Source organism: Periplaneta americana, chromosome 9, assembly GCF_040183065.1.
Source record: "Periplaneta americana isolate PAMFEO1 chromosome 9, P.americana_PAMFEO1_priV1, whole genome shotgun sequence".
Taxonomy (NCBI): Eukaryota; Metazoa; Arthropoda; class Insecta; order Blattodea; family Blattidae; genus Periplaneta; species Periplaneta americana.
In genome coordinates this window covers 4,459,662-4,487,363 of record NC_091125.1, presented here as the reverse complement: position 1 = coordinate 4,487,363, position 27,702 = coordinate 4,459,662, and the positions used below count along the sequence as shown (strand labels likewise).

The window sequence follows — 27,702 nt, the reverse complement described above, 5'->3', positions numbered from 1 at the left end:
TGCACTCCTTTAAAAAAAATGAATAATTTTCTAAATTCTGGTTCCAGATATGCTTGTTGATGCTACAACGGGTGTCAGCTAATATTAAACTGCCTGAAAGTGATCCAGATCTGTCTCATGCCGTAGTGTCAGTGTGCGAGAGAATGTTCACGAACAAACAGCCTGTGGTCATCACTGTTCCGACAAAACGCGTGTACCATGTTACATCGGCTGAAGAACGGGCAGCACGAAAATATAGACATCTCAAAACAGTGACCATACCTCAGAATTCCCAATGTCATACTAATAAAAATTCGTCATTTATTGTGATATATCCACCTGAATTACTAAGAGCCACTCTTTCAGAACACAACAAACCATATTTCTCCCATATTTGGATTCAAGGTGTGGATACATTACTTCACACTCTGCACACGAGAGGTCTCTGGTCTGTTCTGCTGGCACCTGTGAATGACCATTTGACTCTCTGGAAGAAAAGTGAGCACCAGAACTTCATCTTGACGGTGAAGTACAAGCATAATAATCTAAAACAACTGGACAGTGAAATCTCTGAGCAGCTCACTTTCCACCACTCCAACATCTTACAAAACCACAGTGGGCATTTTGTCGTGGTGGTGATGGGAGATTCTGTCACGGAGGACATAACACGCAGAATATTTACATCGCTTTTGAAAAGTAGATATTTTGATTCAGTAGTGATCGTTCGCACATCAGAAGACGGGTATATCAAAGCTTTCTACCCAAATAGTTTTTGTGTTATCAGTCCAGAACCAATACTATTTGGCATGTGGATCGAACACAATGGAGAAGGAAGATTTCTTGCAAATGCGAACTTCGTCAAAGAGCGCATAGAACAAAACTTCACAGGTTGTTGTTTCGAGGCAATGCAATCACTTACTGATCCATTTGTGATACGCAAATACCCGGAGAGAGCTGGAGGGCTAGACAACAGATTGGCTGACATCGCTACGGAAGTCCTCAAGGTTGCAAACAGTTGCGATAGGAATTCCCTAGGGGTTGTGATAAGAAACACAGTCTCGAACATGTACTACAAACCACATTATGACTTCACCACCACTTACTTCACTCGTAGTTATAAATTCTTCGTTCCAGTTGCACAGATGCATCCTCGATGGGCAAGCCTGATTAGGGTGTTCACTCCACTAGCATGGATTTCTCTCCTGGCATCTATAGTGTTCACTTCTCTTGTTCTACGGATTCTGACAGCATGGATATCCGTCAAGGATTCAAACACTTACGATGGAATTGTTCACTGCTTGCTGAATCTCTTGTGTGCAATTCTGGCTGTGGCAGTTGATAAAATTCCCCATAGCGCACATCTCAGAATGTTATTCTTGTCCTGGATTATATTCTCTATCACTATCAACACAGTTTTTCAAACGTTTTTTACGAGCTACATGGTGGATCCAGGACGACAGCATCAGATAGACACTGTCCAAGAAATTCGGGACCAGAATTACACACTGATCTTCGACGAATTAGATGCATTCTCGACGTATTCGTCTAAATACGACATAACTAATCAATCATACGTTGCTAGTACTTCCGTTGAGGCTGTAGACGCCGCATTCCACACTGAATATTCGGCTGTGTTGATAGATGAAGATTTCTTCACGTACTATTCCAAGAAATTGTGCGGCGAGGTAGATTATCCTTTTTACCACAGGTTCAGCGGAGAATCGCTCCAGATGCACGTCCATATGATGGTGGAAGGAGGTCGATACATGTTCTTGAGATGGAATCAAGTTTTGGGTCGCTTAGTTCAGGCAGGAATAGCCCGGAAACTCATGAGGGACATCACAGATCCTTTGGGACGCCTTTCCTTCAGTAGAGCTGCACTTGACTTGCGCGAGGCGTATGTTCCCATGTCGCTGGATGTTATCCAGTCGCCGTTCATATTCCTGTCTTTGGGTTTATTGATGAGTTTCATCGGTTTACTAGTTGAAGTGGTTATACACTGGGCTGAAAGGTCTGGGATCTCCTCAATTAGGAAGAGGAAGTGATGCTTGTTGATTTCAAAGTATGTAACAATGATAGGAGAGAGAGAGAGAGAGAGAGAGAGAGAGAGAGAGAGAGAAATAACTCGTCTGGCCTTGGATGACCACGAGGATCCGGAAATTAATAGCAAACAAATGTAATCAATTAAATATGAATATTGTTATAAAAATAAAATGTAATAATTAAACACCATTGATTGTCAATTATAAAATAAAATCTTAGAAGATGACTATAAAATTATACTTATAAATAAAAGATTTTATTTAAAATTAGCATATCGTTAATTAAGGCCTTCTGGGTGGTATAAATGAAACTGTATAATCTGCAGGGAATCTTTAAGAATTTGCGAGATGATTTTTTGAATTTCAAAAGATGATATTGATAATTGTTTTAAAAAAATTATACGTAAATTTTGGTAAAGAACTCCGAGCACCAAAAAATAAACCTGTCACTGACCAATTGAAGAGAGGGATGTTATAATTGGCACTAAAGTAGGGAAGAGCATTAACGGATGATTTCTTTGCATACAACAACAACAACAACAACAACAACAACAAAGTTTTTGTGATTAATGAATCTCCACATGTGCCATTTTGACAAACAAATAGAAGCACCAAAGCGGAAATATCAGCAGCAATGAATATAATAACCAGAGTTAGGATTTGAAAATCGATTTTTATAGGACAAAGATATGAAAAAGCTGCTAAGGTAAGAAAGAAATAAAAAAGTGCTCTTTCACTAAATTACTGGTACCTACTTCGACAAACGCCCTTTCTCCTATTTTATCTAATTGAAATCAACTCTGTGGCCGGAAGGAAAAAGGTCTTAACTAAAAATTTTAAACTTTTCAGAAAAGCTTAGGAAGATTGAAATTGGTGTCAATTATAGAGTTTTTTTTTTAATTAAGAGGTTTTTCATGGATATTATTTGTTTAGATTTCTTCTAAAACAGATAATGTTGCTCATTTAACAATTTTCTTGATTATTTCCAAAAATAGCCGCACTTACACCCTTTTAAGACTAGAACCCAAACTGAGTAGAAGGGACTATTAAACATAAGACCTTTTTCATGTCAAAATAAATGAGAAATGTAAATTATTAGGAATGCAAAATGGGTCTTAAACAATTATAGGACTGTTTGCCCTGGTGCTTAAAGTTTTAAAGGCAAAGGGCATCAGTATGTGATAAAATGGCTAAAATACAAGTTAGACCTTTTTAATAGGGAAGCATGGAAAGTAAACATGTGATGTTTGTAAGGAATAAAGTATTAAATATTCTTAAGTCCTTTATTCTGTGTGTGCTCGATTCAAAAAGTACTTAGGACATGTGGTAACGCTCTATAAATCCAGTAAGGAGTCTTATTTGACTTTAGCCGTTTTACCAGATTGTAGAGAAATTTTTCCGCTTTCAGAATATATAAAAATCTCGTTTTCACAAAAAATTGACTTAAGACCTTTTTCCTTCCGGCCACAGAACTAATTTGAAATTAGGTACATGTCTATATTATAGGCTATATTCAGTATTCAATAGACTACATACCAGTATAATTCACCAGAAGAAACAATGTTTCGTAAAACAGTTCCATCAGTTTCGATGAAATTCTGCGTGAATTCCTGATCCAGGATGAAAAATCGAGATTTGGACACTTTCAACATGTCGAAATCTTGTATTAAACTTAATTCACTGACAGGAGACTACTGAATCCAATAAAAATAAAAAGATAATTCGTTATAAACACATTGTTGGTTCACAGGCAATGGTCGGCGAGTGGAATTTCCCACTGTTGCAAGTGTGCTTTTCCTTCAGCCCTACGTTCACTACCAGGATACGTGTTACAAACAGCAATGAAATGAAATTCAGAAGTAAATTAAATGATAAATTAATGATTCTCATTTGGAGGCAACAATTCACACAGTGAAATCTCTAAATTACACTAAAAAATGTGCGTACCGGTACACCTAAAAAATTCTAACCCTGGTAATAACAGTGTCTGTAACATAAAACTTAACAACAATTGAATATCTTGTGGAAATCACGAAGAGTGGAATTACAATGTTGGGCCTACACAAATTTGGTGCGTTCCTCTGTTCTGTGCAGAAAACAGCATTTAGATGAGTTTATTAGTTCCTGATTAATGCATAGACTGCAGACATCGCTCTGAAATGTTGATCTGTAACGTCTATGTTGGAGCAGAACTAATATAAAAACGAAAGGTTTTGTCGGACGGACATTACACTGATGTCATTCGTATTTTGTTATCATGGAAATCCTTACGTCAAAAGTTAACAGATAAATGAAGGTGATTTGTAATTAGTTAAATTGACGTATAATTCTTTAAGTTAATAGTGTATAATTATTAAGTTCAACTGCACATAATTACAGTAAGTAGTGGTGTGCTTAATTAAGCTGAAAATTTAAGTTTACTTTAAGAGCACCATATAATAATTACTTATATTGCACTCTGTGGTCAAAAATGTGTAATTGTGAAATTTAATATTTTCTCTTCTATTGTAGATAGGCTCCTGAACCTTTTACACCATCTATTAAACACACCTTTCTAAACATAACAATTTGGGAATGAATCGTCTGGGGATATTTGTTCATGATTACCAAATTTTTAATTTATGAAGAGCACAGGAAAAAAAATGTTTTAACATATATGTTGTTGTTTAGTCAATTGTCCGAAGACAGATCTGAACCTCACAAGTGACACCAACAATGCACCACTTTATGAGGCAACAAAGCCACGAGATAAAAGGGTAGAGTGGCCAGTTTTTTCCGCCTCCATCGCATACATCGCTGATGGGCAACATATACACTAATCAGACTTCAGATGTATACAAATAATAGTTCTTCCTCCTACACATATCGTCGTCAAGTGAGCTCTACTGTATGGTAATAGATGTACAACAGGATATGTTAAATTACCCTATTCTTCTTCTTCTTTTCTTCTTCTTCTTCTTATGATTATTATTACTATTATCAATGTTTATTATTTTTTCACTAACACTACTTAATTAACTTTTTATAACTTACTTTTGTTATATACTTAACTTTATATTGCTTACTTTTATTCTTCAACATATATATATGGGGGGCTCACAACCAGAGTGGACCAAGTCCACCAGTGATCAGTTTGTGGATTAATACAATCTCGGATGAAGAAAACTTAGATTTATTCATTGCCATAACAAACAAAGTCCATAACTCATTTGTTACTCCAAAGAGCGCAGCATTTCCTATGGAAGGTGAAGATTGCTAAGCGTGAGCCAGGGACTTTAAGACTCAATATCTCAGAACTATTCCAGATGGACTTGGTCCACTCTAGTTGTGAACCCCTCATATATATATATATATATATATATATATATATATAGATTATATAAATTTCATTAAACGAGCTAAAAACGCAAATTAAACAACAGTGAAATTATCACAATAGAAGGATGACAAATATGAATATAAAAATATTTAACAGTAACAACCAATAGAAAGACGAAATTTAGGTCACTTTAGAAAGAGATGGTGACATTATGTTACTCAGTGAGCGAAACGGTTTCAAAACATGAAGAAGAAAAAGAAGAAAATTGTTGTTATAATGAGGATGGCACACTTTTCCAGAAGCAATTGTTTTATTTTATTAACTTGGTACTCGGAGCCATATTCTTTCTATTTTATGCATTATAACAATGGAACATATGTTTTTTAAGACAGTAAATTATAACGTGGTTTTTAAAAAAGGCCATTTGTGATAACGAACGGAGTTCCTACACTATTCACGGAGGCTTTTATGCTCTTATTCATTATTATCAACTTTTGTTTGTTTAGCTTCTTTCTTTTGTCGTGTAGTGTGGCAATAAATGAATATAGTAATACATAGAGGGTATATCAATTGTTTATTTTATCAATATTATTGTCATATATAATATGTCAGAGACGAAGAAGCGTATTGGTTCCGGTATTTTATTATGGCTGTTTGAACAATGAACTCAACAAATTATTTAGATGTCATTCCAATATAATATGGTTTATTTATCACTATAATACAGTATAATGTGGACGGGCGTTTTTCAGTGCGATATTGTCAGCATTCCGTCATGACTTGTAAGTATTTCTTTCATACCTCACACTTTTATGCATTTCACATTACTGTAGCCTTACATTTTAATATAATGATTATAATTATATTTTTAAATTTTTTGTGTAAGACTAAAATTATGGCCTTCTGCGGAAAATACCCTGTGCCTAGCAAAATATGTTTAGATTCAAAAATATTAGAAAGGATAAATTATTTTACATATCTCGGATACACATTATCTTTTTTCGATGAAGTAGACATTTCACAGAAAATTTCTAAATACACCAAAACAATGGGAATAATTAACAACATTATGAAACTTTCCCTAGTACAAAGGCGTACTAGAATTCGCCTATACAAGACCTTGGCGAGACCTTACGGCAGTGAGGCATGGACATTAAGGAAGAAAGACGAAAGCAGAATAACGGCCAATGAAATGAAATTTATGAGATATACAGCGGGATATACGAAATGGAATCACAAACACAATGAAGATGTAATGGAAGAATTACAACTAGAACCTGTAATTAATCACGTAAAACATTGTCCGAACAACTGGCTAAATCATCTGCATCGCATGCATAGAGATAGAATCCCAAAAGTCATGCTCCAGACGGGAAGAGATCTCTTGGTTGTCCAAAGAAGCGCTGGACTGAAAATTCAACTGTGAGATCGTAACAGGCCATTTGGCCTAATACTTGAAGGGAAGAAGAAGAAGAAGAAGAAGAAGAAGAAGAAATGTTTTGTGTTTCCCCGTCTGTGTATGTTTTCCATATGCGTTACTCCAGAGCGTTACTCTTAAACATTATCATGATGGGTATCGAGAGATTGCAATACATATTGACTGTTGGGGTCGTTCTTAAGGACAGTGTTGAATTCAAGGAGTTGGGATGTGGGCTGGTGATGTCCCTGATGAATGCTGAAATCCCCAATGGCTAGTTTACTCAAATATTTATTTTATTTACTGTATGTACTACATTTAAAAGATAAAACTGCTGTCAACATAACTACTACTACAACTATAACTGCTACTGCCTCTAATAATAGTTGATAATAGTAATAATAGCAACAACAGCAACAACAACAACAACAACAACAATAATAATAATAATAATAATAATAATAATAATGATATACAAAAAAGCCGCCCTAAATAAGGGTTTGAATAGATCGGCCTACTAATCAATTCATAAAGAATAATCATGAAAACCAATTGTGTGACAATTTGAAAGGAAAAAGAAAACATTAAGATAAATGGTACGAAAACATAGGAAATCATTTACAATAAAAGTTTGTTGGGTACAAATTATTAGTAATTATAGCTAAGGATGATTTTAACACATGAGATCCTATGGCATCAATCGTTGCATCAGATATTTTAAATTGTTTAAGTTGATTTAAAGGTTCTCGTGGGATCGTGCTACGGGCACAGAACATGAGCCCAAAAACTGTCCAATGTGTAATGTGGTACTCTGCTCCGAGATGCTGACAACAAGGCTCATAGATGACTTGTTTTTTCACGACACACCTCTTGTGGCTGTTGCTCATGCATCTCGAAACAGATTGTGGGATCAAGAATGACACCCTTATCCTTCTGCCGATCAATTATGATGATATCAGCACGTCTAGTAGAGCCATCAGAAGAGACGCAACCAACCTCCTCATAAACCTCATAGGAAGCATTCTGACGGATTGAAGCTGCGATGAGAGAACGAACTGTATTATGTCTGTTGATTCGGAGCAATTCTCCATGATGGCAGAAACCAAAGACGTGAGGAAGCATTTCTTGCTCGTCGCATCTTAATAATAATAATAATAATAATAATAATAATAATAATAATAATAATAATAATAATAATAATAATAATCATGCATTTTCTTATCAAATCTAGTTGAATTTATTTGTTCAGCTTCATAATTTTACACCAGAAAGGAACCGAGCAATATCCACGTTTGTTTTCTTTAACAACAATTGGCAAGCCTGGCCAGGATTTGAGTCTTACAGCGTTATCGTCCGATATTATCTCTATCAACAATGTGACAGTTTTCAAATATTTCCAAAGCTCCACCGTTATTATTAGTCTGCCAGCTAGCTGTGTACTCATCAGTTGTGGTTTTAAGATCGGTGTATGAAAATGTCTGGAGCAGAAAAGGCACAAAGATGTGTTTCAGATTTGTTAGTAGCCACGGTTGAACTTTAGAGTTATTCTGGGACATGTAATGCGCAATTAAGTAATATGTGGCACGTTGTAAATACGAATGATTTTCAATCAACTGAGATGAAGAAGTGAGTGAGTATAACATGTAATAAAAAATGGGATAAAATACGAATGGTTATAATATACGTAGAGTACTGATACGAGTGTACAGTAGAGCTAGCTTTCGACCTATGTATGTTATAAACAAAAGCGAGAGCGGTTGCCAAGGGAAAAAGTAGGCCTATGTACTTTCGTAAATAGTTACACCATATTTGGTGTTAAAAAGTTTAGTTGAATTTATATTGTGACTCTTTTAATTGTCAAGTAAATTATCATGGTAAATAGGGTGCGATATTTAAGGGTGGAAGTACGGACATTAAAAGGTTAACACCATGTTGGAAGACCTGGTCACCTGACCACATCAGAAAATATCGAAGCTATGCATGACAATATTTTAGCTTCCCATAATAATTGGGTTCAAACATATATCAGAGTCTGAACATTGCCTATAATGCATTTAAGAAGGTAACATTTCAATGCATAAATGTGATCGGTTGGTAAGCAAGTGACGTCAGAATAGTGTGACCTAAGTCGCCGTTGCAAGTGACGTCTAATGTTGAAATTTTCTTACGTTTCATAGGAACCAATGTTATGTATCTTTACTAATTTTAAAACCAGAGAGAAAAAAAGAATGAGAATTAGTAATTGTCTTCATATAAGATAAAATCTCAGTTTCTATTTTTAATTCAGGTTAGGTTTATCCGTTGCGCCAAATAAGAAATTATTTAAATTTTAATAATCTTGAAGTTATGCGTTACAGAGTGCCTAACTTAACTACCGTAGTTTACCATAGTTTAGGTATAATCAACAGGAAATCTCCAGATGAAAACTTTGAGCTTTGTGGTGAAGAGAATTTCCATCTCAAGCCATTTTGACATTAATAATGCACGAAGTACAGGGTGTCTTCATTGTTGTAGCTTATTCCGAGTTCATTGTTTCAGTGTACACACACATAGACGACTGCAAAATCTCGTCGATGTGTCTGCTGGTAAGTTAGTACATCATTTGAGGTTCGATATTTCGTTTCGATTTGTTACGGATATCTGTTTCCAGATAGGCGATATGATGACTAAATTTATTTTTACACTCCAGGAGTATATTACCGAAATATTCAGTGCAATTAGTCATTTTAAATTAAGTTATGGTACTTTAAATTGAATAGGCTACAAATGATTGAAATTATTTTTATGGTTTATTCATTCTCATTCCAGTACCAAACAACACTAACTGTCAATGTGGAACATTTTCTCTCTAATTCTGAAATGCCGAGCCTCTAGTTAGGTCTATTCTATCCACCGCCTGCTCGAACGCATTCGATGGCTGCTTATAAGTTACTGTCTGCCCATTCAATGGTCAAATATTATGTAGGCTAACATGAATAGGAAAAAAAATGCCGCTAGATGGCAGCTCCTAACGGCCTTTGAAGTCGCTTGTCAATATAGATCTTATTCTTTATGTTTATATTATGTGATTAAAATATTACGATACTACTTTGTTTCGCGATTCTAATAGCTTCGTTAATCCATTATATTTATTGATCCCGAAACAAAAGGAAATACAACTTGGCATACATAAACAAAGTGTAAAATATGAAAGCCAATAAATTGCTCTGTTATTAAAACTACTATGTGACAGAAATAAAAACAGTTTTCCGCTATACTGGAGAATTACCACGGTAGCTTTGAACCGTGCTGTTACGTTTACCACCAACATAAGAACATGATTTTGGTCTGTGGTGTCGTTAGAAGGAGAAATTTGTTTCTCTTTCTCTCTACCTCCTTCGTTCTGAACATTACTGAGAGATAGCACCACTATTACTCTCATCTATTGCAATGATTTATCCCTGGACCACCAATTTGCTTGGACGACATTTCTACATAGAAGATTAAGACAGATCTTACAAGCGATCTCCAGTTACTAACAGTACATGGTCATCAAAATTGTATGTCCATTTCATCTCTAACTAAAATCGCATTTTCTTATGCTTCATCACGGTCAAATGGATTTATCTCTTCGGTATCGAAGTTTCTAGTTGTCATGGCCTTTATGGCAGTTTTTGTTTCGTAATATTGATAGACGGTAATATAATTAAAGCGGTGAATAATTTCATGGCCCCTAAAAGTTTTTTTTTTTTTTTTTCGTAAAAGACTGGGTATTTTGTCTAGGCCACAAATAAAACTGCAAGGCGGCTATAATTACGTACTTAATGCTTTGGCAAACATTAACCGGAAATTTACTTTCAGTTATTTAAATGATATTCCATTAACCACACCTTTTTCCTCTTTATTTCGTTATCATAATCTACTTTAAGATCTTACTACATAAGCATTTTCTTTTATTGCATTGAAAACATCGTCGCAGTACGGCATAAATCTTGCACTTGACTAATAGAGTGATTTATTTAAGAATATAGTCGCGAATTTTACTACCACCATTTCGATTGTCTTCTGTTTGACACGGCCCGGTACGGCCCGGTGACTAGTGGCCAGCGAGTAACGTCGACTATCGACATTGCTCTGCCGTGGGTATTATCCAGTTGTTCCATTTTTTCTTAAATAATTGCAACAATTATGCGTTCATATGCTACCAGTCTTGGTGATTAAAAAAATTACGAAATTTTCAGAAAAGTATTATGGAACTAGGAAATTCAATTAAAAAATGAACTAGTGCTCAAAGAACTTAAGAGCTTCACTACTTTCCCAGGAAGGGGTTTCTTATAACAAGAAAACCGGTAAATTTTTTCTGTGTGGTACTTACCTACATTACGAAGTAGAGGTTTCACGAATTTTTCCACAATAGTTTCTGACACAAGTTTTTGATAAGTATTATTCGTAACACACTTCTATATGTCAAACTGGCACAAAGTAGTAGAACAACTTTTTCATAGTTTGAAGGAGACATATAGATGAGCTGGTTGGTGCTGCACCTAAAGCTGGAATTTGGAAATACACTGTTTCAGTAAAATGGTCTTATGATCAGGCAGTATAAGCAGCCATCGGATGCGTTCGAGCAGGCGGTGTTTCTATCATAATGGATAAATCTCTCCGAGCTACTATGTTAAAAATGACTACATCCACATGATTCCCAATTAGGATTGTAACGTTTTTTCGTGTTAGTACAATGTAAAGACATCTATGGAACTGATGGAGTAGTTTTAACTGAAAATTTATACATAATTGATTAAATGGCGATCTTACTCGTGTTAATTATGTAAGCATTTGCGGCTTACAGCTGTTTCGGTGCTATTCGACACCATCCTCAGAGCCTACTAGATCTCGGCGTCATCTCGAACTTCGCTGCCTGTTGTGTGGGTGCGTTCGTGTGATGAAAAGTTGTGTCAAATAGTGTGTGTGTTCTGAAATTGATCTGTGTGTTGAGAATTTGATCAGGGTGTGTTTTAGTGTGTCTGTATATTTAATATTGTTCTAGTGTGTTGAGTTTTTGGTTTTTGGGTTGTATGTGTAGGATTTCCATGTCTGTATTTATGTTATTGTATATGTGGTTAGCATTGGTTATGTGCTCGGCATATGTAGATGTATTGTGTCCTCTGGTTATTGCTTTAATATGTTCTTTGTATCGAGTTTGGAATGATCTGCCTGTCTGTCCAATGTAGAAACTGTTGCAACTATTGCATGTGAGTTTGTATACTCCTGTGTTGTATTTATTTGTTTGTGTTGTTTGTGTGTTGAGATGTCTTTGTAGTGTGTTTTCTGTTCTGTACGCTATGTTGTATTTCTGTTTTCTGAGTGAGGATGCGATCTTGTGTGTGTTTTTGTTTTCATATGTTAGTGTGATGTATTTCTTGTGTTCTTGTGTTTGTGTTGTGTTTTGTGTGCTTTTGTGTTTGTTGAGTTTTTGTTTTGTCTTCCTTATGATGTTGTATATTATGTTTGGGTTGTAACCATTTTCTTGTGGTATGCATTTGATTGTGTTCACTTCTTCATTGTAGTGTTGTTGGCTCCTGGGTATGTTGAGTAATCTGTGTACCATTGTCCTGAATGCAGCATGTTTGTGTTGTGTGGGGTGATTAGGTGTGTTGTGTATGTGTGTGGTGGTGGTGGTTGGTTTTCTGTATATTTTGAAGGTAAGATCGTCGTTTAATCAATTATTTATATTCAAGTGTTAAGAGTAGTGTACGAAAGATTCAACATGAAAATTTATAATCTTTATTCCAGACATACTTGTGGATCCTACATGGAGTTTACGGCAATATCAAACTGCCCGAAAGTGAACCAGACCTGTCTCAAGCTGTGCTATCAGTAAGCGAGCGGATGTTTGTCAGTGGACACCCTGTGGTCATCTATGGGCCGGTGAAATATAACATAAATTTTACTGTGACACGTCGTGAAGTTTCATTGCTTGATACGCCAAGTATTAAAATGGTACATTTGGTGCAGAATTCCTTTTGCAACAACAATCAGTCCGTTATTCCCATCGTGAGATATTCATCAACATATTTATTACACAGCCTCACAAACTCATATGATATTTCTTTCTCCTTTAACTGGAGTGAAGATGTGAGTGGTTTACTTGAGACTTTGCACGAGTTCGGGCGTTGGCCTCTTCTAGTGTCACCAAGAGTCTATAATAATATAACTTCATGGAGGAATGACATATACCAGAATTTCATCCTTTTCCTCAACTACAACAGCAATGATCTGGGAAAGCTGGTATATGATATCCATAATATGATAGAATTCCAGGTTCTTATCATGTTACGTAACTTTCGTGGACACTTCATTGTGGTGGTGATGGGAGACTCAGGAACCGAGCAAGTTGCACGCAGAATATTATATAGTCTCTTACGAAGAAACTTTTTCGATTCTACAGTGATCATGCGTGCACCAAATGGTACATCCATCAACATATTCTACCCAAGCAGTTTTTGTAATGTCAACCAAGAACCAATATTACTCGGCACGTGGGCCCCTGATGAAGAAGGGGGAAAGTTACACAAAAATAAGAATTTCAACAAGGAACACATTGAACGAAATTTAACAGGATGCTGTTTCATGATATGGCCATTACATACTGATCCGTTTGTGATTCAGAGCTCAGGGTATTCACCGAGAGAGAGACCAGGAGGACTAGACGAGAGGTTACTTGAAATTGTTGAAAATGAACTAAAAACTTCGGATAAGAAATGCAGTGCAGATTCTGTGTGGATTAGAGTAACAAACAAAATGTCTGATATGAACATAGAAAGAATCTATGAGTTGACAAAGACTTATTTCACTCGGAGTTACAAATTCTTTGTCCCAACTGCACAAATGTATCCTCGATGGGCAAGTTTGGGCAGAGTGTTCACTCCACTCACCTGGGCGTCTCTATTCGTGTCCATTGTACTCTGTTCTCTGGCTGTACGCCTCTTGACAACATGCATGATCAAGAAAGACCCCAACAGCTACGATGGAATAATGCATTGCTTCTTGAACATCTGGTGTTCGTTCCTAGGCGTGCCAGTTGACAAGTTGCCTCTGAGCACTCCTCTCGGGAAGTTATTCTTGTCCTGGATTCTGTATTCTCAGTCCGTTACTACAGTTTTTCAAGCGTTTGTGATCAGCTACCTTGTGGATCCTGGGAAGCAGCATCAGATTGACACAATTGAAGAAATTCTAGAGAAGAATTACACCTTGCTTTTTGATGACTTCCTTGCTTTTTTGGCGTATTCCTCAAGTTACGATATAGAAGACAAGTCGTATGTGGCTAGACGTTCCATCGATGCACTAAACGTTGCATTTCACACTGAACATTCAGCTGTGTTGGTCAATGAAGATTTCTTCACCTACTATTCCAAAAAACTGTGCGGCACAGGATTCCTTCCTTCATACCACAAGTTCAGTGGAGAAGCGATCCAAATGCACGTTCAAATGGTGGTTACGGGCGGTCGATACGTGTTCTGGAAATGGAATCAAATTTTAGGACGCTTAGTACAGGCAGGAATTCCCCGAAAAATCATGGGTGACATCACAGATCCTCTGGGGCACCTTGCCATCCACCGACTTGCTCTGGATCTCAGCTACGAATACGTTCCTATGTCGTTGGGGATAATGCAATCAGTGTTCATTTTCCTGCTTCTTGGCTTATTCGTGAGTTTAATAGTTTTCCTTTGTGAGATAACAATTCACTATGCTGGGAGATTTGGAATTTGTTCCTTAACTCAGGCCATGGTATGGATGATGATGAATATGAATTAATGATGACAAAATGAGTCCGAGATCCAACGCCGAAAGTTCAATTCTGTTTCAATTGGTTGAGGGAAACCCCCGGAAAAAAACTCAACCAGGATTTGAACCTAGGCCTGTTCGTTTCATGGTCAGACGTGCTAACTGTTACTCCACAATGGTGGACTTTCTGCAATACTTGGAAATCATTGCTTTTGTCTATAAAAGAATATAAATTTTATTTTTCACATTTAACTATTTTTAGTACTCTTCGTTATTTGATCTGGTTTCCTATACATTAATTTTTCTATGTCATTCTATTGCTGTAGGCCTAATTATTGTAATGCTATTGTATATTATATATCACTGTCACCAGGAGTATACCCAATTGCAGTGCTAATACATACATACATACATACTGTCCACACCTGTGGAGTAATGGTCAGGGCGTCTGGCCGCAAAACCAGGTGGCCCGGGTTCTAATCCTGGTCGGGGCAAGTTACCTGGTTGAGGTTTTTTCCGGGGTTTTCCCTCAACTCGATATGAGCAAATGCTGGGTAACTTTCGGTGTTGGACCCCAGACTCATTTCACCAGCATTATCACCTTCATTTCATTCAGATGCTAAATAACCTTGATGTTGATACAGCGTCATAAAATAACCCAATAAAATAAAATACATACATACATACACATTCACACATATTATAACCATTCTGTGGATAAAAATCAATATATTCTGATTTTATAAAATATTCAAGAGATGTAAATAATAATAATAATAATAATAATAATAATAATAATAATAATAATAATACAATAATTAATAATCACTTTGTCCATGTCGCAGCCCTTTAATAAGGGAAGTTTCGTAAATAAATAAAATAACACTATATCTTATAAACAAGTCGTTAAATAAATTACTAGTCAATTATGACAAAGTTGACATAGGAACATTGACAACTACCAGTCAGATACTAAGCAATGACGTCACATCTGCCACTCACAATGTTATTTATAAACAGAAATTAGAGATAGGCTTAATATAGCCTAGAGTAGAAATGAATTGACTGCTAGATTGACGGATCATGACTCAAGATGGAGTACATGAGCAGTGTAAATGCCAACATACACTTGATCACGAAACCTTAACCCTAACAGCCAATAACTCCAACACATTCCAATCTTCAACAGAGGAAATTCTCTTAAAAATATGTGACTGGTTCTCAGTCAATAAATTGGTATTAAATTGTAACAAAACTAACATAATTCAATTTAAATCCTGTGCAAATTCAACCTCGCAAATTTCTAGCGCATTAATTAACAACAGACCCCTATTAGAAACAACGACAACCAAATTTCTTGGCTTAAAAATAGATAATGTGTTAAATTGGAAAAATCATATTAAAGAAATTACTCCCAAACTAAATTCAGCTTGTTTTGCTATTAGATCTATGCAAAAGATAGTAAATATCAATACCTTAAAAACAATATACTTTGCATACTTCCACTCGGTAATGAGTTCTGGAATAATATTCTGGGGAAATTCCACAGATAGTAACAGTATATTTCTATTACAAAAAAGAGTAATTAGAATAATAGTAGGTGCCAAATCTAGGGAATCTTGTAGGACTATTTTCAAAAAACTACAAATAATGCCCATGGCTTGTCAGTATATCTTTTCATTAATAATCTTCCTCGTATGTAATCGTGAAAACTTTGTAACTAATTCAACAGTTCATAGCATAAATACACGTCAAAAAAATGACTTTCATACTCCACCGGCAAGTCTATTGTGCTATCAAAAAGGAGTGCGTTATATGGCAGTAAAAATTTTTAATAGCCTCCCTATCGATATAAAAAATGAAACTCAAAACATAAGATTATTTAGGGCCAAATTAAAGAAGTACCTAATTTCTCACGCCTTCTATTCTGTAGGTGAATTCATGACATTCAATAACGCTTCATGAAATTGATACTAAAACTATGTGTTGTACCAGTAGACTATATTGTAAATCTCGTCTGTATATATTTCATCTAGACTGTGACTATAAATTAAGACTTTATAATAGTATTAAGTTTTTTGACTTGTTCCATATTCTAGCTGTAAAGCAATGTATGAATACCATGGAATGTTAATAAATACAATACAATACATATGCAGGAGGTTGGCAGTAGTAGAATATAACGTAATCCAAGTATACTAAGTAGGACATGGTCCCCACCTTCGTTGTAGTCTCGCCAGGTGCGAGCATGCTCAGGAACATGCACAGTATGCTGTTCTGCAGGTCGCTGCCCACCACGCTCTGCTGGAAGGCTCGCATGTAGGGTGGGGAGCTGTCCAGCAGGAACAGCTGGCCCTGTCGGCCCTCCTGCTCCAGAGCATGCATCAGCTCCAAGGCCAGCAGCCCCCCGAATGAGTAGCCCAGCAGGTTGACCGGCGCCCCGGGTGGGAGATGGCTGCGGATGTGCTGCCAACACAACAACTACATAAAAACCACATAACAGGTCTGTGGCTTCAATTAGGCCTTTAAAGAGAATTAGAGCAACATCTAGGATCTGGACTTAATAACATTATACAGTAAAATCTCTCCTTACGGGCACCTCCAAGATACGGACACTCCTCATATACGGACAGATTTTTATGTCCCAACTGAAATAATATAGAAATAATGATAAATTTAACTCTCGTTTACGGACACTCTCAGACACGGACACGGACAGCTGTTTCACAGTCCTAAAGCTTGCTTTACCTCCTGACTGCGGACAGAACTTGGATTTCAAGACCTCGTGTGTTACAAAAATGGAAAATTTAGTACAGAAATTCCTTAACATGAAAGAAGACAATAAGGGTCTCGTAGGCTACCACTAGCCCAGCCGGCTACCCCTTGTTAGCTGGAAGCGGGTGGATAAACAAAGTCATAAAATTTAACCTGTTTGATGGGTCCAACGTTTCCGCGATCGTGAAATTGTATTCAACACATGATAGGGTTAGTAGGATTATTCTCCTTACTTCAATCAGTTGTTCTGTTTCGAGAGACATGGCACCTGAACGTAAAGGTTAAGTTGAAAATTGTAAATTACAGTACTGCATAACTGTAGACGTAGAATAAAATTGCATGGCACAGTACTGTATTTTCCTTTTTCGGTCTTATCTACTGTAGTTCAAAGTTGCAAAGAATTTACTGTAGTGTACTATATTTGTAGAATTAAACTATAGTAATACATTTCATTTAAAGCGTGAAGGGATACAAAATGCATATTATAAATTTACTGTTAGATTGGGGAGGCTCTCTTCCAATAAAGGACACCTCCCAGATGCGGACAGATTTTTACGTCCCTTCGATGTCCGTAAATGAGAGGTTTCACTGTAATACACCATAATGTAAAATAATACCCGCACTAGACTTCGTAATCTAATATCAAAACCGACTCACACATGAGCAACCAATGTTGAACTAGATAAGTAAGAACATGATACCAAGCAGTAAAGCAGCCACAGTGCTGTTAAGTACTTGACGTACAGGCAGCAGGGAGCGTGCCATGTCCTGCACCGTCTGCTGCTCACTGACGTAGCCCAGCTGCAGGCACCACACCTGGCAGTCCAGGTTCTGAGCCAGGGACTGCAGGCCAACCGCCATACCATCCACACCCGGCAACATGAACAGTGTTGGCCGTGTGTCCTCCACGCCCTCCACACCCCCGTCCATTCGCATCATGGTCTGGGCTGCAGTCTGCTCGTCTCCGATCTCTCGTATCAGCAGACGCATATTTTGAAACAGGTCTGGACTGTCGCTCAATGCTGCATCTGTAATCACCAATCACCACCATCTACCTTGTAGAGGATCTGGACTGTCACTCAGTGCTGCATCATGCACCATGCTTGGTTCTGAGCGCAAGTTAAAATCTGAACAGAGACAATAGATTTTAGAGGAAGAATCTTTTGAAAGGTAAAAGACAGAATTTTGTAGTGTAGGCTTTCACGGCCAGAGTCTATAGATCTAGATTCATTTTCCGGGCTGAGAGGCCGTGGTCTATTGGTTGGTTTCATACCAGACGTTTCGTCTGCAACTGCGGCAGACATCGCAAGGAAGAAGGCGTAAAGCTAAACAAGTGTTGGTACCCGGTCCTAAACAGAACAGATAAGAAGCCACTACAACAAAAGGACGAAACCCAGAACGGGAGCAGCGAACAAAGCAGTGCGGACCGCAGCGACAACAGGCCTCGGCCCGCGAGCCGCACTATAAATACGCCCGCACAACCAGCCACAGGATCAGTTGCTTCAGGTATGCCGAGAAGAGTCTTGCGACCTCGGATACCACTCCACTGAAGATGTCTGCCGCAGTTGCAGACGAAACGTCTGGTATAAAACCAACCAATAGACCACGGCCTCTCAGCCCGGAAAATGAATCTAGATCTAAAAGACAGAATTTTAAATTTCTCAATAGATTTTACTTGTAAAGAAGTCAATTATTTTTCAAAATTCATTCTAAACAACACAAAATGAAAGTGTTAAAACGATTAACAGGAACAAAATGAGGAAGTCCACAGTTGATAGTAAGCATCACATACCACATGTTACATACTCGTATACTGTGTTGACCACATGAGCTAGTAATAAACACATACTACAACGTACAGAAATCCAAGCTTTATGTTTCGAAATTGGTGCAATCAAAACAACTACGATTAAAGCTATGCAAGTAATCTTACTTAGGCCTACTTACTTACAAATGGCTTTTACGGAACCCAGAGGTTCATTGCCGCCCTCACATAAGCCTGACCATTCCGAGGCTTATATTGAGGTTCTGCAACAAGCTCTCTTTTTCGGTGATGGGTTTTACAATAAATAAATTATGGTAGATGTTGAAACGCAAGCCCTCTTAACTTGTGAACAATTAATTAGGATTCAAAATTCCGATAAATGGAACAGATATAGAAACATTAAAAACTAAAAATGAATGAATAAAAGGAGGTAATAAAACATACATACAGTAGAACCCCTATTAACCGTGGTAATGAAGGGGCTGGGCTGAATGGTTAATCGAAAAAATCGGATAATCCATACCATAAAAGATTTTCGTAAATTTAGTGAATAATACTTGCACTTTCGTAACTCCCTTCGTGGTTTTGATGGTGTTGCGCTTAATATGCTAGATAGTGAGTGGATCAGAAGTTCACTAATTTAAATCTGGTTATCAACGACGGGTTTTTAAGGGCCAAGGGAACTCCTTGTAATGGCTGTCTGTGGAAAGATATCAGTATTGGAAGTCTCGTGTTGTAGATTTATGTACTTTCTACACTCCAATCTCGTATTTTGATGCAAGATGAGCCACGGTTTATCTTTCTCCAAACCACTCAATTATTTACACTTTATTTTTCGATTCTTAGCACAATGAGTGTTTGTTTGATACCCAAAGAAAATATTTCATATAGAAGTTATACACTACGACAGTTCGAACAATAGACCTAAGGGAAAAGGCTTGTAATAACCCTCTCTAGAAAAAAAAATAACGTGCTAATACAATGTGCAATACTTCATATATTTCTGCAGAAAAAAAAAAGAAAAAATAAAAAAGAAAAGAAAAAGCGAGAGAAAGACAGACGGTTAATCCAGCAATCAATTAATAGGGTGACGGAAAATTGAGGATCTACTGTAATACCTAAAGGTAAAGGTAAAGGTATGCCCTTAACATTCCATGAAGGCACTTGGGGGGCATGGAGGTAGAGCCCCATGCTTTCCATGACCTCGGCACTAGAATGAGGTGGTGTGGTCGGCACCACGCTCTGACCGCCTTTTACCCCCGGGAAAGACCCGGTACTCAATTTTATAGGAGGCTGAGTGAACCTCGGGGCCGTTCTGAAAGTTTGGCAACGAGAAAAAATCTTGTCACCACCTGGGATCCCCGGACCTTCCAGCCCGTAGCCAGCTGCTCTACCAACTGAGCTACCTGGCCGCCATCTACTGTAATAATGATGGTGATAATGATGATGATGATGATGATGATGATGATAATAATAATACTAATAATAATAATAGCGAAATGACAGCAACAAACCATCTATTTTGGAAATAATCAACATTTTCATTAACAATGGCCGCAACACAGTGCAGTGCTTGCAAATCAGCTCCTTTCAGTTCGTGGAATGCCTGTATTCAATATGAGTGCGCTCCAATATCCATAATCATTCATTTAACACTATAATAATTTAGGTTACTTTTTTGGACCATCCTGTACAATGTGTAAAGAGTGAATGCAAATTCAGCAGCAATATTCTTACTCAATTTTTATACATTATTTACGACTACAAACATTCTCATATCTGCTGACAGATGTTGGAATGCACTGTTAGTGTACCTTGAGCCTCCTGTTCTCTCGCACTCTTGGCCTGCTTCCTGTTGGCGGCGATCTTCTCCAGGTGACCAAACGTGAGGCTCCGGATCTCCTGTGCTGTGAGCAGCACTTCAAACTCGCGCTCCAGGGTCTGCTTGATCTCCACGGCCGTCATGGAGTCCATCCCCAGCTCTGCCAGCGTCGTAGTATGGCTGACGGTCTTCAGGTCTCGAATGCCTGCCAGCATACAACTCAAAGTAGAAACTCTTGGCCATCTTTTGATGGAAAGCATCTGTGAATAAAGAAAGGAGACACCTTCTCTGATTTCCTCCCATCCGTCTTTCTACCGTTTTTTAAGGAAAGTATAGATAATATTAATTCTATCAATTGCCGGTAGTTCTTTTACATGTATCTCGAATTGAAAATTCCTTGTGTTCGTGTGCATCATTGCTGCGCAGAAGTTCGAATGAAATGAAGGCACGTTTAATTGGTCCTTTACTACATAGTAATCAAATTGAAAAAATTCAAAAACGGTTCTCTAGATATCTGTATTTTAGAAGATATCATTGTTCAGCCCTCCATAACAAAATTTCGTACAACAATCTACTTGCTGATTTTAATTTAATGTCTCTTGCCAGTCGTAGATTACTTGCTGAACAACTTTTATTATATAAAATATTCAATGGTCTAGTGGATAATAGCGAAATATTATCACAAATCCAGATTAACGCTAGAACATCACATTTAAGAAATCGTCAATTGTTATATTATAAAAAACCAAACACAAAAAAAATGTGTTCAAATTTCAATGAAATATGTAAAACATGGGATCTAGATTTCTGCATTTCTTACATGGAATACAAACATTTTCTTATTAATATACTGAAGGTAGGTGATTTTATATAATATTGCTATTTGTTACTCTGTAATTTGCCAATTATAGCTACATTTTACATTTTTGGCTATTTTGTGGACCTTCCATCAAAATATTGGGAAGCAAGAAGGATGACGGCTTCATTGTTAAATCCAGAGCAAAAAAAAAAAAACACACACACACACACAAACACAAAAAAAATCTTTCTCTCTCTCTCCCTCCCCCTCCCTCCCTCTCTCTCTCTCTCTCTCTCTCTCTCTCTCGGTTATGATATTTTGTATTTTTCATTTATATCTATATCTGTATATTTTATTTAGGTAGTATCTATTTGTCTGTTCTTTTTTTTTTCTTTCCTTTTCTCATTTTCCATTTTAATTTGTATTTACACTTTATCTGTTTCATCTCTTTTTTCACACGTTATCGATTTTTTTTTGTAAACGAATATCTGTACTGTAAATAAATAAATAAATAAATAAGTAAGTAAATAAATAAATAAATTAATTAATTATGGTTACATTTAACTCTGCTTTAGGAATGAGGCCTTAAATGTAAATACAAAATTAACTGACATCTAGAAACCACTCCATTAAGTAGGGACATTTGCATAACACTGTAATATTAGAAGCTTGACGATTCCAAGCTATTATAATCAAATTTGCATTGAAGTAAGTAATTCTGGCACTCACAAGGTGGTGGAAGAAAGAGAAGTGAATAGCAGCAAACCTCCTTCCCAGCACCATTTACAGAACTTCATTGATTAAGTATTCTTGCCTGTTCTGGTTCACAAGACTTCGGTTGATTCTGTGAGAGCTTAGATTTACACGTGAAAAAATTTGTTATGCAAGACTTCGCTCTGTTACACCTCTGTTTTCTTTGGTTGTTGTTTTTTCTGTTTGTTCATACTAGTAGATCAGATGTTTTAATAATCTATAACAAAGATATATTCAAGGGATAAATTAGGTACAAAATAACCTAATCGTGTGAACCAGATACTGCTTAAAGTAGACAGACAAATTCGCGTTACAGGTGATAGGTCTTTTTTGTGTCTAAGGCTGTACACACCCAAAATACTGCTGACACACTCCATGATGTCTGCATAGTTGCCACTGCCCGCTCGCTTCTCTGCCACCACCATGCTGCCCACCACAGGATGAGTCTGGGCCAATAGCACGTCTAGCACCTCCAGACACGACGAGATCCTCTGCTGTAGCGTGCCACCTGCAACATCAGTCAGAGATGTTCAGTGCATCTGCTGGACTAAAAAGTGCAACCAAATTCAGCCCGACACAAACCAACCAAATACAACACAACCAAAACTAAATACAAATACAATGTAACTTGGTCCAACCCAGTCGAATCAGAATCAAAACAAAACCTCTGATTGAGGTTCTGGCTGATATGTATATACAGTATCTATTATCAAGCAGCACATCTCACTTGACGATATGTGTCAGAGGAAGAACAAGTGGACGCAGTTATTCAAAAAGAAACTAACCCACAAAAAGAAATTTTTTAGATAATGAGCATTAAAGTTAACATTGTTTTGAAAATTAGGTTGGTAGTATATTCATTTCATACTTACTTCAATATGAAGGCCAGAATCCTCCAGTTTCAAATGATTATTTCATAGATTAACTTTATTTCAAAATAAGTAGAAACATTTTGAAAAATGTAGATTACAAGCAAACATTCTCATGAGGCGAGACAAAAAAGTTAATTTTTTTCTTCCATCATGTTAATAATGTCAAAATAAGTGCTTGTACAAATTTTGGCCACTTGAGAGCAATTACGAGGCCGTCCAGAAAGTGATTTTACCTAGGGCAGTTTACAGAAAGAAAGCACAATTTCGTGGAAAGATTTACTGGAACAGATACAGCAATTGTTGAGCTATTTTTCAACATATTCTCCACCAGAATTGAGAAATTTGTCATGCCGTGGGATCAACAGAGAGGTGCAGACACTGGTTCTGATCCCAGGCTGCAGATTTCTATGACACAGGGATACAAAAATTGATCCCATGATATGACAAATCCCTCAATTTCAGTGGGAAATATCTTGAAAAATAGCGCAACAATTGCTGTATCTGTTTCAATAAATCTTTCCATGAAATTGTGCTTTGTTTCTGGAAACCGCTCCAAGGAAAATTAATTTCTGGATGGCCTTATAATTGCGTTCGAGTGGCCAAAATTTGTACAAGCACCTTTTTTGACATTATTAACATGGTGGAAGAAAAAAATTACATATTGTGATGTTCCAATATTGAACTTTAATGCCGAATAAAGCCTACAGTTCGAAGTGTCATTCAATAAACTAGGAACTAAATTATACTACCCCCACTCCCAACACAACCAATCAATACCCATCTTCTTAAATTAATTTAACCTAATCTAATCTGATGTAGTTCAGTCCAATCTCCTATCATGTATTCTAATGAAATATAGTGAAACTGAACTCCAAGCAATGCAATTACAGTTCACTTCAATTCAACTCATGCGAATTGAGTCCAGTCTAGTTTAATACACAGAAATTAACTGCATTCCATTTGTGTTCATGCAATCACAATTGAAGTAATTCTACTTTAAAATATTCCAACCAACCCAGTCCAATGGAGTGCAATTCTTCCTGTTTCAATTCACTTCATATTCATTTGGTTAAAGCATTTCAATGAACACTCAGGCCTATTTCATTTTAGTTCAGTCAATCAATTCTAGACCTACAAAGTTCATTCGATATCAATCTCGTCCAGTTATTTGTAGTACTTGTAGCAGTTTTTGATTTAACAATGCTTTCAACAGTAAACATTGTTGAGAGATACATCACTACAATCCAGTCCAGTCTTCTGATCCAAAAACATGAAACAACATGCTGCAAAGAAATGAGTTCGTTCTCTGTTGTAGTATAACATGAGGTACCTATAACTAGCTCCTTGTGGTCCCCGTGCATCTCTGCCACCAGCCCCACATCTCCCACAGCGCCCCACTGCACAGCCAGCCCTGGTAGGCCGCCCCTGACCCTTGCTTCACACACCCGCTCCATCACTGAGTTGCTCATGCCGTAGTTGGCCTGTCCAGCGTTGCCACGCCCACAGGAGACGCTTGAGAACACCACGAATTTCTGCAGCAGCGGACACAACTGGCGAGAAAACTTGTCCAGCAGGCGAGTGGCAAGCGCCTTGGGACCGGCAGAGGCAGCAAACCTGGCCTCAGTCTGATTCGAAAGCAAGCTATCCTGCAACACCTGTGACAGTAGACACTGTAGATGTTATTACTGTTATTGCTGCTGCTACCCACCACCACCACAACTCTCGTCGCCGCCACCCCCACCCTGATCGCCATCACATCTAAGTATGTTACAATCACACAATTCAATGGGCAATCCCTATCGTGCAGTGAGGGGTTGCTACTTTGTCTCGCCTGGTTCAATAGAATTATTAATAATTGATTAAATGGCGATCTTACTCGTGTTAATTGTGTAAGCATGTGCGGCTTACAGCTGTTTCGGTGCTTCTTCACACCATCCTCAGAGCCTACTAGATCTCGGCGTCATCTCGAACTTCGCTGCCTGTTGTGTGGGTGCTTTCGATTGTTGAAAAGTGTTGAAATGTGGTGTCAAATAGTGTGTGTGTTCTGAAATTGATCTGCGTGTTGAGAATTTGATCAGGGTGTATTTTGGTGTGCCTGTATATTTCATATTGTTCTAGTGTGTTGAATTTTTGGTTTTTGGGTTGTATGTGTAGAATGATAATCGATGTTGAATCTTTCCTACACATACAACCCAAAAACCAAAAACTCAACACACTAGAACAATATGAAATATACAGGCACATTAAAACACACCCTGATCAAATTCTCAACACACAGATCAATTTCAGAACACACACACTTTTTGACACCACATTTCAACACTTTTCAACAATCGAACGTACCCACACAACAGGCAGCGAAGTTCGAGATGACGCCGAGATCTAGTAGGCTCTGAGGATGGTGTGATGAAGCACCGAAACAGCTGTAAGCCGCACATGCTTACACAATTAACACGAGTAAGATCGCCATTTAATCAATTATTTATATTGAAGTGTTAAAAGTAGTGTACGAAAGATTCAACATGGAGAATTATTAAACTCATTAGACATTCTCGGTTATTATACTTTCATCGTAGGCAAACAAATCAAATAACCAAGGGAACACAGGATAGACTAAACGTGAATGGAAATACTTGTCAGTGATGCAACTAACGAAACAAACAAACATTCAATGACTAACTAACCAACTAACAAGTCATGGAAGCAAACAAACAAGCTAACACGGAAGCAAGCATACAAACAAACCAACCAAGATACAAACAAGCAAGCAAACAATGAAGGAATAAACTACAAATAAACCAAATTAAAAATGAAAAATCAAACAAGCAAACAAGAAACAAAGAAATGGACAATGAAAAACACACCACCAGTTAATACACAGAATAACTAAATAACAAAGCAAACAAACAACTTTCAGGTTTCAAATACTATGAACATAATATCCATGAAGGAACAAATGGGAGCGAAATGATTTGAAACCTTTAACTACGCAGTATGCTGATACGTGAAAACTAACCACAGCGAGGTTGAAGATGGCGTCCACTGGTCCGAGTTTATTCGCTTCTGATAGAAGAGTTGTTACGCCCTCCTCGGACGTGATGTCGGCCAAGGAGATGTTTACAGTAATGCCGTAACTACGCCAGATGCGCACCCGGTAGCTCTGATAGCCAGTCCGCAAGCCACTGCGAGATGTCAGCACCAGCTTGCGGGCTCCTCGCAGCACCAGCCAGTCCGCCAGCTCCAGGCCAAAGCCCCCCAAACCACCTGCAGTAAGGAAGGGGCTTTACTATTAATACACATGACTGCGTGACACTTGAAAAGTAATTTATTTAAGTACTACAGATAGAAAGATTATTATAAAAAAGTTAATTTTCAAGAATTAAGACAATGGAGACATGAAGAGAATAAAGCTGATATTAAAAAAAGTGTGATCCATTTTGAATCTTGCGTACACTACTTTTAACACTTGAATATAAGTAATTGATTAACTAGCGGACTTACTTGTGTACGCCGATCACATAACCAATGCTAACCATACATACAATAACATAAAAGCGGACATGGAAATCCTACACATACAACCGAAGAACCAAAAACTCAACACACTAGAACAATATGAAATATGAAGAGTCCACTGGAAGAATGATGGATGTCACTTTCTTGTCGAAAATGAACCAAGACTGTCAATGCATAGCTTAAGACATATAGAATGTACATAGCCTAGAGAGTTATATGGCATTAACACTGATAGTCATTGTCCAGTAATGATCGGAAAATCACAGTTAAGCTTTGAGCGCTAAGCATTTCAAACTTTCAATTGCTTCTCCTGCAAAATGTATTCCAGATGACACCCATCATTCTTGCAGTGGACTCTTCATATACAAAAACACTAAAACACACCCTGATCAAATTCTCAACACACAGATCAATTTCAGTACACACACACTATTTGACTCCACTTTTCAACACTTTTCAACAATCAAACGCAGCCACACAATAGGCAGAGAAGTTTGAGATGACGCGAGATATAGTAGGCTCTGAGGATGGTGTGATGAAGCACCGAAACAGCTGTAAGCCGCACAGACTTACATAATTAACACGAGTAAGTCCGCTAGTTAATCAATTACTTAAAAAGTGTGAATTTAAGAAGGACAACGACAGAAGGTACAATGCAGAAACTGACTGGAGTTATGAAATGACAAACAAATGTCAAAACAAATTACAACTTCGTTACAAAACATTAGATAAAAATATGAAACTGTCATGTGTATCCTTCACAGAGAGTGAACACAATTGAAAGCAATCAAAATGAACTTAAAGATAAAAAAATTGCACATTTACAGATTCAAAATCAGAAATCCACATAACACTCAAGTGTAAACCTACATTCGGAAT

At 37.3% G+C, this 27,702-nt stretch overlaps 1 protein-coding gene and 1 pseudogene across 1 annotated transcript in view; one reads left to right on the top strand and one right to left on the bottom strand.

Moving 5' to 3' along the window:
* The window catches only part of LOC138705737 (zinc finger and SCAN domain-containing protein 31-like), a 92,246-nt gene extending 89,466 nt beyond the window's left edge, over positions 1-2,780 (top strand). The window contains exon 7 of the mRNA XM_069834301.1: positions 48-2,780. Coding sequence (XP_069690402.1) covers positions 60-2,024 — 1,965 coding nt within the window. The 5' untranslated portion in view covers positions 48-59 and the 3' untranslated portion in view covers positions 2,025-2,780. The remainder of the gene's footprint in view (positions 1-47) is intronic.
* Positions 2,781-16,651: 13,871 nt separating this feature from the next.
* The window catches only part of LOC138705730 (fatty acid synthase-like), a 62,382-nt pseudogene continuing 51,331 nt past the window's right edge, over positions 16,652-27,702 (bottom strand).